Source organism: Natrix helvetica, assembly GCF_964273705.1.
Source record: "Natrix helvetica genome assembly, chromosome: 1".
NCBI classification, from domain to species: domain Eukaryota; kingdom Metazoa; phylum Chordata; class Lepidosauria; order Squamata; family Natricidae; genus Natrix; species Natrix helvetica.
In genome coordinates, this window is record NC_138548.1 from 205,144,126 (window position 1) to 205,156,932 (window position 12,807).

General features: G+C 40.4%; 1 protein-coding gene across 3 annotated transcripts in view; it reads left to right on the forward strand.

Moving 5' to 3' along the window:
- The window catches only part of PBX4 (PBX homeobox 4), a 57,700-nt gene that overhangs the window by 12,919 nt on the left and 31,974 nt on the right, over positions 1 to 12,807 (forward strand). For all 3 annotated transcript variants that reach the window (XM_081955761.1, XM_081955760.1, XM_081955762.1), the window contains exon 2: positions 7,044 to 7,117. In XM_081955761.1, coding sequence (XP_081811887.1) covers positions 7,044 to 7,117 — 74 coding nt within the window. The remainder of the gene's footprint in view (positions 1 to 7,043; positions 7,118 to 12,807) is intronic.

Here is a 12,807-nt window from a genome sequence, read left to right on the forward strand (position 1 = left end):
AGGAACGCTAACCTATCCTCCAAGATCATAGCAACCATCGAGGCCTTGAGGTGCCCGTCGACCACTCGGACCTACAACTCCATGTGGTCGGCGTTTGTCAAATGGTGCGATCCACTTGGTATCTGTCGAACTGAAGCCTCAGTGGTTCAGATTCTCGAATTCCTACAGAAGGGATTAGATGGGGGCCTCGCCCATGACACCTTACGTCGCCAAGTGGCTGCATTGTTCTCTGTTCTCGGGGGGCGGGAGGTTAATTCCACTCACTCTCACCACCCTCTGATAAAGCGGTTCCTAAAGGTGACGGCAAATCTCAGGCCTCCCCCAGTACATAGATTTCCCACTTGGGACTTACCCCTTGTCCTCAGGGCCTTAACGGGAGCTCCATTTGAACCCTTGCGAACAGTCTACCTTAGATTGTTGTCCCTGAAGGTGGCCTTTTTGGTCGCAGTGACGTCGGTCAGATGCATATCGGAACTGGGCGCTCTGTCATCCAGGGATGATCTATGCCAATTTCACCAGGATAGGGTGCTCCTTTGTCTGGATCCTACATTTCTTCCAAAAGTAAACACTCTTTTCCACAGGGCAAAAGAGATCATCTTGCCTAATTTTTGTCCTTCCCCTTCTCACGAAAGGGAACGTCTCTGGCACCGACTGGACGTCCACCGCGCCTTGCGCATCTATCTCAGGCGAACATCAGAGGTGCACAGATCTGAGGCTGTCTTTATTTCATTTCAGCCCAGGTCCTTAGGGGCCAGAGTGTCTTCGGCCACTATTGGCAGGTGGCTGAGGCAGGCCAGTCAGACCCCTCCCGCAGGGATCACTGCCCATTCCACTCGGAGCGCCACCACCACGGTGGCATGGGCCACCAGGGCCCCATTCGAGGACATTTGCTGGGCGGCCTCTTGGTTGTCTCCGACCCCCTTTATCCGCCACTATCGGCTAGATGTATTCGCCTCCACTGAGGCGTCCTTTGGATGCAGGGTCTTGCAGCAGGTGGCAGCCGCCCCTCCCCCCTGGGTCCTAACCTTTCCGTCCTTGGGACTAAACTTGGGTATGTCCCATGCATAACCCCTCCCTTGATTCTACTGGAAAAAGAACGTTGGTTCTTACTTGAACGTGTCTTTTCAGTAGAATAGAGGGAGTCGTTATGACCCCCCCTAGTTAGCTTTAGGGATGGGCCAGGTGGAGGGTCGGGAGGTCCCGTGGTCTGCTTTTATTTTGCAGGTGCAGTCCTTCGACATCGAGGAAACTGGGAGCCAATGGGAAATGGAGGAATATTATAGAAATTTCCCTCAGTCTATGGACCAATCAGGCTGTGACAAAACCCATGCGTAACCCCTCCCTCTATTCTACTGAAAAGACACGTTCAGGTAAGAACCAACGTTCTATCTCCCCGAAAATAAGGCCAAGTGCTTATTTCGGGGGTCAAAAGAAAATAAGACTCTGTCTAAGATGAGGTTTTGAAGATTGACACTTGAAAGAACTAAAGGAACTAAGTGTTACAATTAAAGGAGAAAACACTTAAATTTCTCCTACTAATAGAGAAGAATATTTGATTTGAAGGTGGATTTAAAAATGATGGGCTATGCGATGATGTGGAAGGAGATATACAAATGAAACCACTAATGTCTTAACAAACCGAAAGAATGACCTGGATAACTGTCTTATATTGGATTTACAAAAGTGATTTGTTAAATTGTTGAAGAATTATAGTTATGTCTCATGGTTAAGAAACTATGTTTATTTACATATCCCACTGTTCAAATGAGCTTACAGAATGAAAGAACATTGTTAGAACCAGCAGGAAGAAATATTCATATCACAAGCACTTAAGGAAAATGAAAAAGAAATTTGGCCCATGCTAAATAAAATCAAGACTGGTGCAATGCTAATCTCCCTGACAAAACTCTTAAGATTGAGCAGTATTACCAAGGCCTTTTCCTGGAGCCATAAGGCATAACCTCAAGAAAGAAGCAGTGGAAACAAAATCTGGCTATAATGCTGAAGAACTACAGGTAGTCCTTGATTTATGACCACAATTGAGCCCAAAATTTCTGTTGCTAAGTGACATATTTGTTAGGTGAGTTTTGCCCTATTTACAGCCTTTTTTTGCCACAGTTGTTAAGTGAATCACTGCAATTGTTAAGTTAGTAACCCTGGCTGTTAAGTAAATCTGGCTTTCCTGTTCTCAGGAAAGTGCTTCTCAGAAGTGCACAAAAGGTGATCACATGACCCCAGGGCACTGCAACTGTCATATATATGAGTCAGTTGCCAAGCATCTAAATTTTGATCACATGACCATAGGGATGCTGCAACAGTCGTTAAGTGTGAAAAATGTCACTTTTTTCAGTGCCATTGTAACTTTGAACGGTCACTAAATGAAAGGTGGTAAGTCAAGAACTACCTGTATAGGAACTGAAACAATGAGCACTAATGAAGGAAAACAGTGCCACTAACCAATCTCAAATATGTGCTCACCTTTTGGGAGTATAATATGATAAGGTGTCTTTGGACTCAGATACAGTGATGGTGTTCAAGATTATACATTATATTTTAGGAAAAAATAGGTGAGGAGGTGGTCCAGCAGATTGCTGTGACATGTTTGCAACATTCACAGTTTGACTTAATGTAGAAAGGGTCTAGTGAGAGGTTGAGGCCAATAGAGGAGCATTCTCAGATTCTTTTGAACTTGTAAATACCTAGAATTTGAACAAGGGCCTCTTGTTATCTGTAAACTTGATCTATGTTAAATGAAGCTTGTTTTTGCAGCTAGGAAAGTTGAACTGTATTTTGCTAGGATTGGGAGTGATTACTGTAATGATTAATCGAAAAAGGGAGTAATACCTAAGAGGTGCACCTTTTGAAGATCCCATCTCTCAAATCAGGTACTTTGGACAGCCATTAATATGATGATCAAATAGTTGTTAGGCAGTGTATTGGAGAAAGAAATGGAGATTCAGCTGCAGGGACCCTGATGAAGTGGGTTTTCTGAATATTCTTCAGACTGGATGTAGGAGAGAACCAGTATTGATCATGCTAGTTGATAATGTTGTCAGACCTTGAGTAGAGGGTGTGCATCCCTCTTGATTTTTTTAATGCCACTGAATATTCTTTTGGATTGTCCGCAGGAATTGGGATAGACTCCCTGTTGCACATGGGTTGTTTTTTCCTAAGTGGGTGATTTGAGTTGATGTGTCCGGGATGGGGGGGGGGGGGGAGTAGTTAAATCTGACAATGTTTCAGTTTGAATAGGGTTTGTTTCTCACAGTTATATAGCTGTCTATTTCACAATAAAGGGACTCTAGGTGGCTTGCAATAAAAACAACGATAAATCCAAATGTTAAAAGTAACATTTGGATGTTTTCAATTAAAAACATCACCTATATTATTATTGATAGTAGAGAGAATGCAGTTGTTCAGTGAGATGGACACATGGGCACTTGAACACTCATATAATCACAACAATGATTTATGTGCCACCAATTTCCCAAAGGATTCAATGTCATTTACAATATCATACAATAAAAATGCAGGAACCACCGACAGTCTAATTCATTAGGGGAGTTTAGTATCTTGAGCATTGCTCTCCTTAAAGATTCCAGATAGTCGACCTAGTTGGGTAGGATAGACAGTCCTGCAGAAAACTGGAAGCTAAGTTTTTTTGTCATGGCAGCTGCCCAGTGGAACATAATCACCCCTCACCTCCAAAATGAAACAGACGCTCCTTTACATCCTTCCAGGGGTCCCTTAAAAAGCAGCAGGCCTGGGGATCTCAAGGCAATGGTGAATTGATGAGATGGCTGCATTGTTTTAATATCAAATCTCAGCTCCCCTGTTGCAGTTGTGCCTTGGGGCGAGGAAGGCCCTGGGAGGCTCAGTGCCTGCTGGCATGCAGAAACCTGCCATGGGCCAAGAGCCCCACTGGCACATTGGTCTTCTTCCTGCCATATCACTCTCTTGGAAGTCTTGAGCCTTCTTCCTGCTCCACCACTTTCCCAGAAGGTTTGGGTCTTCCTCTCTCCATACCACTACTGGAATGTTTTGTCCTTCTCTTCACTCCACCAGTCTTGCAAGCAGTGGGAGGCTGCAGAGTCCAGGAGGCAAAAAGGGCATACATTTTGGGGAGACAGGGAGATAGGAGTAAGTGAAGTGCCACTGTGGTCATAAGGGCAAGCAGTTGCCAAGCACCTGAATTTTGATTATGTGACTTCAGGGACACTGCAATGATTGTAACTTCACCAATCGATCATAAATCCCTTTGTTCAGCACCTCCGTAACCCTGATAGTCACTGAATGGATGATTTTAAGTGGAGGACTTCCTGCAATCTTTGATTATTAGTTTACTTTCTACTGTAGATACAAGAATTGTAAAATTCTGGTACTGTAAACAATCTTTTATAAAAATCTTTCTATTACAGAACTTTCAGAAATCATTTTGGGAATTAAAGGTTGGGTAACAATATATGACCATTTTTTATGCATAGATACATCTGCATATACATATACATCCCTTTCAGGATAAGCAAATCATATGAAGCTTGAAAAGGAGTAAGAAATAGCAAAAGAAATTAAACGGATGAGATAAGAGGAAAAAAGAACTATAATTAAATCTGTATGGTAAATGATATATGACATGATTGTTAAGAAATAATATTTTTGCCATTTTTGGGGAAAAACCCGGAGACCTGGGAAAGTATTTTTAATTAGTTTTTATGAGTTTTTTTTTAAAAAAACCCATACAATTTCATCTTTAGAGGGAGAAATTATGTTTCTGCAGCAACTTTGGAAGGGCCCCCCTAAAGAGATTAGTGAGACACTTGTATTTAGACATGTACAGTTATTTTTTCAAGAACTCTGGAACATGCTGAAGTGGGGATGGACAGAAGGTTTTCTGGAACTAAACAGAAGATTCTGAATATAGTCTCATATTTGAAATACCACAAAACATCTGGAAGACTGTTGGATGTATTAGGTCAGAATTGCAACTTGTAGCTTTTGATCTAAACATTAATTATTAAAAATGGCACTTGGAGGCATTTTCAAGATGTTTGAGATTTCATGAGATTAGCATACTTTTCATACAGGTAGTTCTTGACCTATAACTGGTTGCTTAGTGACAGTTTGAAGTTACAATGGACTCCCTAAAAGCTATTTACAATCTGTTTTCAAAATTATAGTTGCTGCAGCACCCCCATGATCATTCACCCTTACAACTGACCACATGGATGCTGCAGAGTCCTCTTTGCCTATCTCCCCCACCCATCCTGCCCTTCTGCGATCCCCACAACCCTTTGGCCTGCTTCCCAACCCAGCCACTTAGCCTAAGGGAGCCTCAAGCTGACTGGAAAAGCTACTGGTGCGCACAAGATTGTTGCAGCTTGCAGATCTTGTTCTGCTTTCTACCCTGGCACTCAGCCACACATGGACTTGCAGGACTTGGTCTGCTTCTCAGACATTTCAGGGCACAGCAGCATCCAACTTACCTTTCTTATTTGTACAGCTTCTGACAGAGCTTTCCTGCTGAGGCAGCCTCATGGCAACCTTGTACTATTCTGCAGGCAGTTGTTATTCTTGCATTCTAGTAGTGGGCTCTATTTTTGAGAAGGCTCCATTTTTCCTTAAATGGGAATTGGGAAAACCTGAGGCCTGCAAGCTACCTCTTGTGTGCTCGTAGCTTCTGCAGTTGACTTGAGGCTCCCTTGGGTGGATGGGTGGAAAGCAAGCCCAAGACCTGTGGGGGCTCAGTAGTAATGTGGGAAGGCCTGTAAGAGGTGGGGAACAGAGTACAAGGTGCCTCAAGGTTTGAGAAGCCTTGGAAGGTCCAGGGCAGATGAGCCTGGGCTTATACTAAGTCTCCCAGGCCTCCCCTACCACTGAGGCATCCTTGTTCCACTTAACAACCTATGTGATTGGTTAATGTCTGCATTGGGAAAAGCAGGGATGGGGGCACCTCACTTAACAACCATTATACTTGTGACTATAATGGGCAGGCACTATTATGGTTGTAACTCAAGGACTACTCTGTGGAAACCAATATCATTGCTAGAACAAAGGGACTGACTACTACAGTGTATTCCCCCACTTTTTTATGTCATTGTACTATTCCAGATGTATTTGGAATAGTAATATAAGTTTATATTGTTGCTGAATAAAATATCATGAGAGTAGAATTCTAATACAGCAAAGCATTCTGAATTACTGTTCTTAGTCCAGCACTCTGGCTCAGTATCATATTGTTCTGTGATTCCTACACATTATACTTTTTTGTTCTTTTAGTTTAATGATCAACAAGTGACTGTCAGATCTGACAGTTAATTCCACAATGAAATCAGTAACATCAGAAGTAGAATTTATTGGTCTTGAATAAAAGCAGGAATGAAAGTAGTGAACATTGCCTTTAGCCCATGGGTGTCAAACTCGCATCGTCACAGCGGCATTACGTGACATATCGGGACTTTTTCCCTGTTCGCTAAACCAGCCGTGGGTGTGGCCTGCGTGTGATGCATCCGACCCAGGGGCCATGAGTTTGACAGCCCTGATCTAGCCCATTAGAAGGAGTGTGAATATCTCAGTGGTAGATCCAGGTTGGTGTTTGCTTTTAAGATGGGTGGGAAGTCTCTTTCAGGCTTTGTTTGAGTGAATATCATGTTGATATTTCCACAATTCTGTAACATTGTTGGTGCAAAGTTAAAAAATAGAATGCATAAATACTTCTTTGTGTTTTTACTAGGTGTATCTCATTTTAAAGCAGACAACCATGCTAATAGAAATGTAAGAAATATAATAATGTACAAATGCAGTCTTGAGGCTTTTCATGTGCTTTTAAAATGCAAGCCATCATCTAATTATATAAGTTTAAGTTTCATGATGCTTAGTTAATATATGTAATACGGGCCGTGAATGAACCCAGTAGACCATTCTCCTAGTACAATATGGTTTCCAGCTTTTGAATGAAATGCATTTGCCTCTTCGTTTATCCTTTTGTTTTCATTTTTCTATTATTTTCGTCATTCATTCTGTTTTTCCTTTCTCTATTTATTTAGGAAACATGCCTTGAATTGCCACCGAATGAAACCTGCTCTTTTCAGTGTGCTATGTGATATTAAAGAAAAAACAGGTTTGTTTTTTCATTTTTTTTATCTGAAAACGAATAGTTCCAGCTAATAAATAGGATATACTTTATGTACAAAAATATCCTAGTTCTTAAACTGACTGCTGATGTTTGAACCAATAATTATAAATTAATTAGGACTTTGGCGGTCTAAATCTTTGTATAGGACTCTGTTCCTAAATTATTTGTAAACTGAATATTTTAAGGCTGCAAAGTGTTGTACAACTTTGTGCAATATTTTGTGTTTGGTTTTGAACAAAATACTAAGGGTTCAGACGAAGTCTTTTGTTTCTCTTGCCTTTTTAAAATAAACATAAACAAGTACCTAGTGTATTTTCATCAGTCAAGAAATCAACCTGATATCAACCTGCATTTACTGTCCCTCTCTCCATGCTAATTTTATTAATGGCATTTATTTAATATCACCCACTGCTATCAGCTGTGCAATGACAAGGGATGTTCAGTTACTTTTTTTCAATGTTTTATTCTGCTATGTTAAACTTCTTGTGTTTTTTTTCTTTTGATAGAATTTGAATTTAGTATGATGATTATTATATGTAAAATTAACCTTTTTACAGACAAACAATTTTATGGGATAACCAACTTGTTGAACACCAAAGGCCACAATGGAAATGTCTTGCTCTAGAGAGCTGTATAGCTAATTTGTATAATTTAATTTCTGTATAATGAATATAATTTGCATATCATTCATATTAACACAGTCACCATGATAATAGCAGGTGATGCCTTTTATGCTGTGTCTGGCATAAAATCGTTTAGCAGTCTCAGGTGACACGACATAAAGATCTGTAAATAGCAGATAATGTTGGCTGTCATTTGGACTGAAGGGCTTCTAAAATTCATGTGAATGGCATATCTCACATACTGCTTTTTCCCTTTTTAGTGAATAATTCATGTGTCCTTGTAAATAAGTTAGATGAAGGGGTTTTAGCCTGTCCTTCATCCCAGAGAATGATTTAAGTAAGGAATAGTTGCTTACCTGGAATGAATGCTTATTTCCCTGAGAGTTATAGTGGGTGGTTGGATTGTCTTCTGGCCCTACGGAGTTAACATATGAATTGCTTATATTTGTGGGCCAAATGAACAGGAGGACAGGGCTCCTATACTTCTAATAATTACCCAGAAGAAGGAAAATCATCATGCAGGAATGAAAAAAAAAAGTTACCTACTCCGCAGCACCCTTCTGAACAGTTGCTCATATAAATCTTCTCTTCCTTTGCTTATTCTAGAATTAGCACTTAAGCTATCTTTACATAGGGCATCTCTGCCATTTCTGAATCAGTCCCCTATACTTTTGTGATCTCAGTGTTTCTCTTTGGCATCCAAATTAATTTATTTCTGGCTAGGTGGTAGTTCCACAGGAACTATAGTGAATCCAAATAGATGTTCAGGATCTCATTGGAACTCTAAGGTAGGACGTTCTCCCATGAATTGAAACTCTTGCTTAATTCTGTTTTCTGGATTTTCCTCCTTTCTCACAGAAATTAAGTTGTAGTAATTAGGAAGTTGTAGTGTCTTGCTCCCAGTTTTGAATACAGATGTTTTGAAGGTTAAACTGAAAACACCATAAATAGAGATATAGCTTTGATTAAATGCCTTTTGTTCCCACCTGTTAATAAGTTGGATGGGCATTGATTGCTTTATATACCATTCCCTGTTTCAGAGCATCAGTGGTAAGAATTACCATTTTTAAGGGTTTGGTGAGCAAAAATAGTGTGATGAGGATATTAGTATTACAATAAATGAACAAGAGTATTATTGAGCCCCTTTCCAGTGGAATTTGCATGGAAATTCAGTGGAATTTTGGGATGGATTGTAATTTTTGCACTATATTCATTTATCTCTCATTCTAATGATACTGCTCAGAGTAAATGGTCTGTAATGAATTGCCCTTTTGTTTTACATTCCTAAACATTTCTTTTCATTGTATTATTCTAAGCATATTTTTTAAAAAAATCTTATGCTACTTTCCATATGAAATGCATATGATCTTTAAGAATTCAGGATGATAACAGAAATTTCAATAATTCTATTACTGACTAAAATAAACTTATAATCACCCTTATATAAATTAATAACTTACCTGAAATTCTTGCCTCATAACTGAGATTACATTTTATATCAGATACCCATATTTTTTGAAGTATAAGACGCACCGGAGTATAAGACACACCAAGGTTTTGAAGAGGCAAATTTTAAAAAAAGTTTTTGCACTCTGCAGACCTCCCAAAAATGACCTGTTTTTCGTGAAAACGGCCCCGTTTTTGTAAAAAAAAAGGGCATGAATAGCCTTTAGGAGACTTATAGATTGCTCCTGGGGGTGGGGTGGGGGTGGGAATTGAGCAAAAAATGACCTGTTTTTGCTCATTTCTGTCCTCCCCAGCCCCCAGGAACACTCTGCAAGACTCCTAAAGGCTATGCACGACCATTTTGGTGAAAGGGGTGGGGTTTCAGGAGGCAAAAAATGCTGTATTTGGTGTATAAGATGCACCCAGATTTTCAGCCTCTTTTTTGAGGGAAACAGGTATGTCTTATACTCTGAAAAACACGGTAACTTATTCTTCTAAAGGAGAGAGAAGAACCAAAAACTGAGGGCTGATACAATAGTGGCTTTCTTGTTGTCTGTGATAAATGTAGCTAACTTTCTAGCTGCTATATCATTTTACAGATATTTTTAAAAAACATTTTCAAAACTTGGTAAACTAGGGATTGCCAGATTGCACATGTAACCCTGTCAAAACTTGCTTTGCAATTTTCTCCTTGTTTGGCTTGGGTCAAGTTGCAATGGGCAGTTGTAGTGTTATTCATTTAAAAAGAATTACACAAATTATTGTATCATTATAGGGCTTCATATATTTTAAAATTTCAGAACCCTGGTATTTTACCACTAAAATAAAGAAACAACAAAATTGAGATAATGCATAACAAAAACAATGTCTCTTCCATCCCCTTATAGTCTCAATATTTATATTTAGTCTTAGATTTTTCATTTTAAATTTGTCTATTGTTCACTCAGATCACATACGTTTTATTCATTTCTTAAGACTAGTGGTTCATGGAAAATGTTAGTGACCAAATTTTAAATGATTTGCAAATTTTAATTTTGTGATATACATATTATATGTATGCATCATTATATGTATAATAATGTATCAGTATTATACATTGATATGTAATACAGGCAGGTAGCTTTGCTTTTTCCAGGTAATTTAAGTGAATACTAAGAGATGGGCCAGTGAAAGACAATATTCTTGATCGCTTTTCCCTTTTGAAATGCTATGCGTTCCTTAGAAGAAAAGAGTCAGCATAGGCTATATTGATTTTTCTGAGTCTTTTCTAGTCCATAGAAACACTGCACAAAAAGGAACCAGGGCTTGCTTGCATTAAATGAGAACTTTACCAATAGCTTTCTTATAATAGCAATTGCCTTTTATGGCAGGATAGCTCTGCAAAATTAGAATGTGCTTGTTTAAATTTCTCTTTTTCCCACAGCTGAAAAGGCACTGATTCAAAACCTTTATTTTAATGAAATGTGCTTCCTGCTAGAACTTACTTCTCTGGCTGGGCAGTTTGTATTTTTTTAAACCCTCAAGTTGCAATTCATTTTAATGTGAACATATTTGAACCAAGGGATTGCAGCCCCATAGTTACAGAGGATTTGTTTAGGTCTCATAGGTTTTTGAATGTCTGATGGCCTGTCTGTTCCTTATTTAAATTATGGAGAGCAGATGTTATGGCTTTGAGCAAACAAAGACCTGATCATACTGTAGTAATAGGGCTGATGCTCAATTTTAACTATTTAGGAGCCCAAGCTTGCTTTTAACTCTGAATCAATGTGAAGTATGTGGCTTTTTGTTTGTGTTCACGTTCCTTGTCTTTATGCTATCTTCTAACATCCACATTTTTACCATTAACGTTGTAAGAACAATAGAGTGTGGTGGGTCTCTCTCAGAAAATATATTCTGTTATTCCTATTTATATATTCTGATTGTTCCTTTGCATTTTGGCTTTGATTTTTAAATGTGTGAATTAATACAAGGTTGTTACATTGATTTTAATAATACATTGTATTTTTGGATGAGGGGATATCATCAGAATGCACTGATCCTTGAATATCCTGGTGTACAATATTCTCTATTTTCTCTCTTTAGTGAAGAAACACAGAAAGTGAAATGTGTTAAAACAATTGCAGAAGGTTCTGCTAAGAAAAAAAAACCTACTTCTATGGCCTAGATATGTCTGTGAAGCAATTCCATGTGGACTGCTATAACCATATCACAGTTGTAGCAAGCACGGTAAAATGTTGTGGCCATGTTTATTTTAAGAATAGAAAAGTAAAAAAGAATTAATTTACATCTTAATGCTTGAGTATGCTGCTTAGCAACAAGAGAAAATAACCATATTGCACAAAGTAAAATTTTTGGCTGCAACATGTCTGTCTGAAGAACAGTCTCTGGAATATAGATGTTATTTCTTTTCTTTTTTTAAAAGTCATTAATATAAATTAGGTTAATGCAGTATATGTTCTAGTGGAAGGGGTTCAAAATAAGATAGTCTAGTGCAGTGGTCGGCAAATCGTGGCTCGCGAGCCACATGTGGCTCTTCGGCCCCTCCTGCGGCTCCCTGCTGACCCAATCATGCAATCTGGTCCCCCCCCCCCCCAAGAAGGCATGAGCCTTTCGCCTGTTTTTGTGATTCTGCGTCCTTCGCAGGCAACTCAGTGTCGGGAAGAGCTCCAGCCCTTTTCTCACGCTCATCTCTTGTGCGCGTGCAAGCAAAATACCCTCCTGGGCTGGGATCATGGCGGCGGGGACAACGACTCCTCCCACTGTCGCCACTGTGCAATGAGGTGAGTAACTGGGTACACAGCGCAGGGGAGCCACGCTGCGCAGGAGACTCCTCAGCGCCGGACTCAGGTCAGCACGAGCCACTGTCCCCTTTATGTTGGCCCAGGAAGGAGGGGAATCGGGAGCAGCAGCAGCAGCTGGTTGGGTGCAGGGAGGGAAGAGCTCTAGCTCTCCTGCGCTGCACAGGGCTCTCCTTGCGCAGGGCTTTGGAACTCTTCCCTCTCTGCATCCAGAGATGGCTGCTGCGGCTCCTTCCTGAGCCAACATGAAGGGGATTGCGGCTGGTGCTGACCTGAGTCTGGCGCTGAGGAGTCTCCGCAGCGTGGCTCTCCTGCGCAGCCAGCTATTCACTTCTCAGTGGCGGCAGCTGAAGGATTCGCTGTCCCCGCCGCCGTGATCCCAGCCCAGGAGGGTATTTTGCTTGCATGCGCAAGAAAGAGATGAAAGAGAAAAGGGGAGAAAGAGAGATAGAGAGAGAAATGAAAGAGAGCTGGAAGGAGAGAATGGGAGAGAGGGAAAAGAGAGGGAAACAAATTAGAGAGAGAAGGGGGAGAGGGAGAGAGAAATAAAAGAGAGCTGAAGGGAGAGAATGAGAGAGAGGGAAAAGAAAAGGAAACAAAAAAGGGAAAGAAAGGAAGAGGAAAGAAAGAAAGGAAGGAAGAAGAGAAAGGGAGAGGAAAAATAGAGAAAAACAGAAATGAGTGGGAGGGGGAGAGAAGAGAGAGAGACCCTATTCCCACAGAAAACACTGAGCCATGAAACCTGGGTAGGCATGTCTGGGAGGGGATGTCATGTGACTGGGTGGGAGTCAAGTTGAGTTGGCCACAC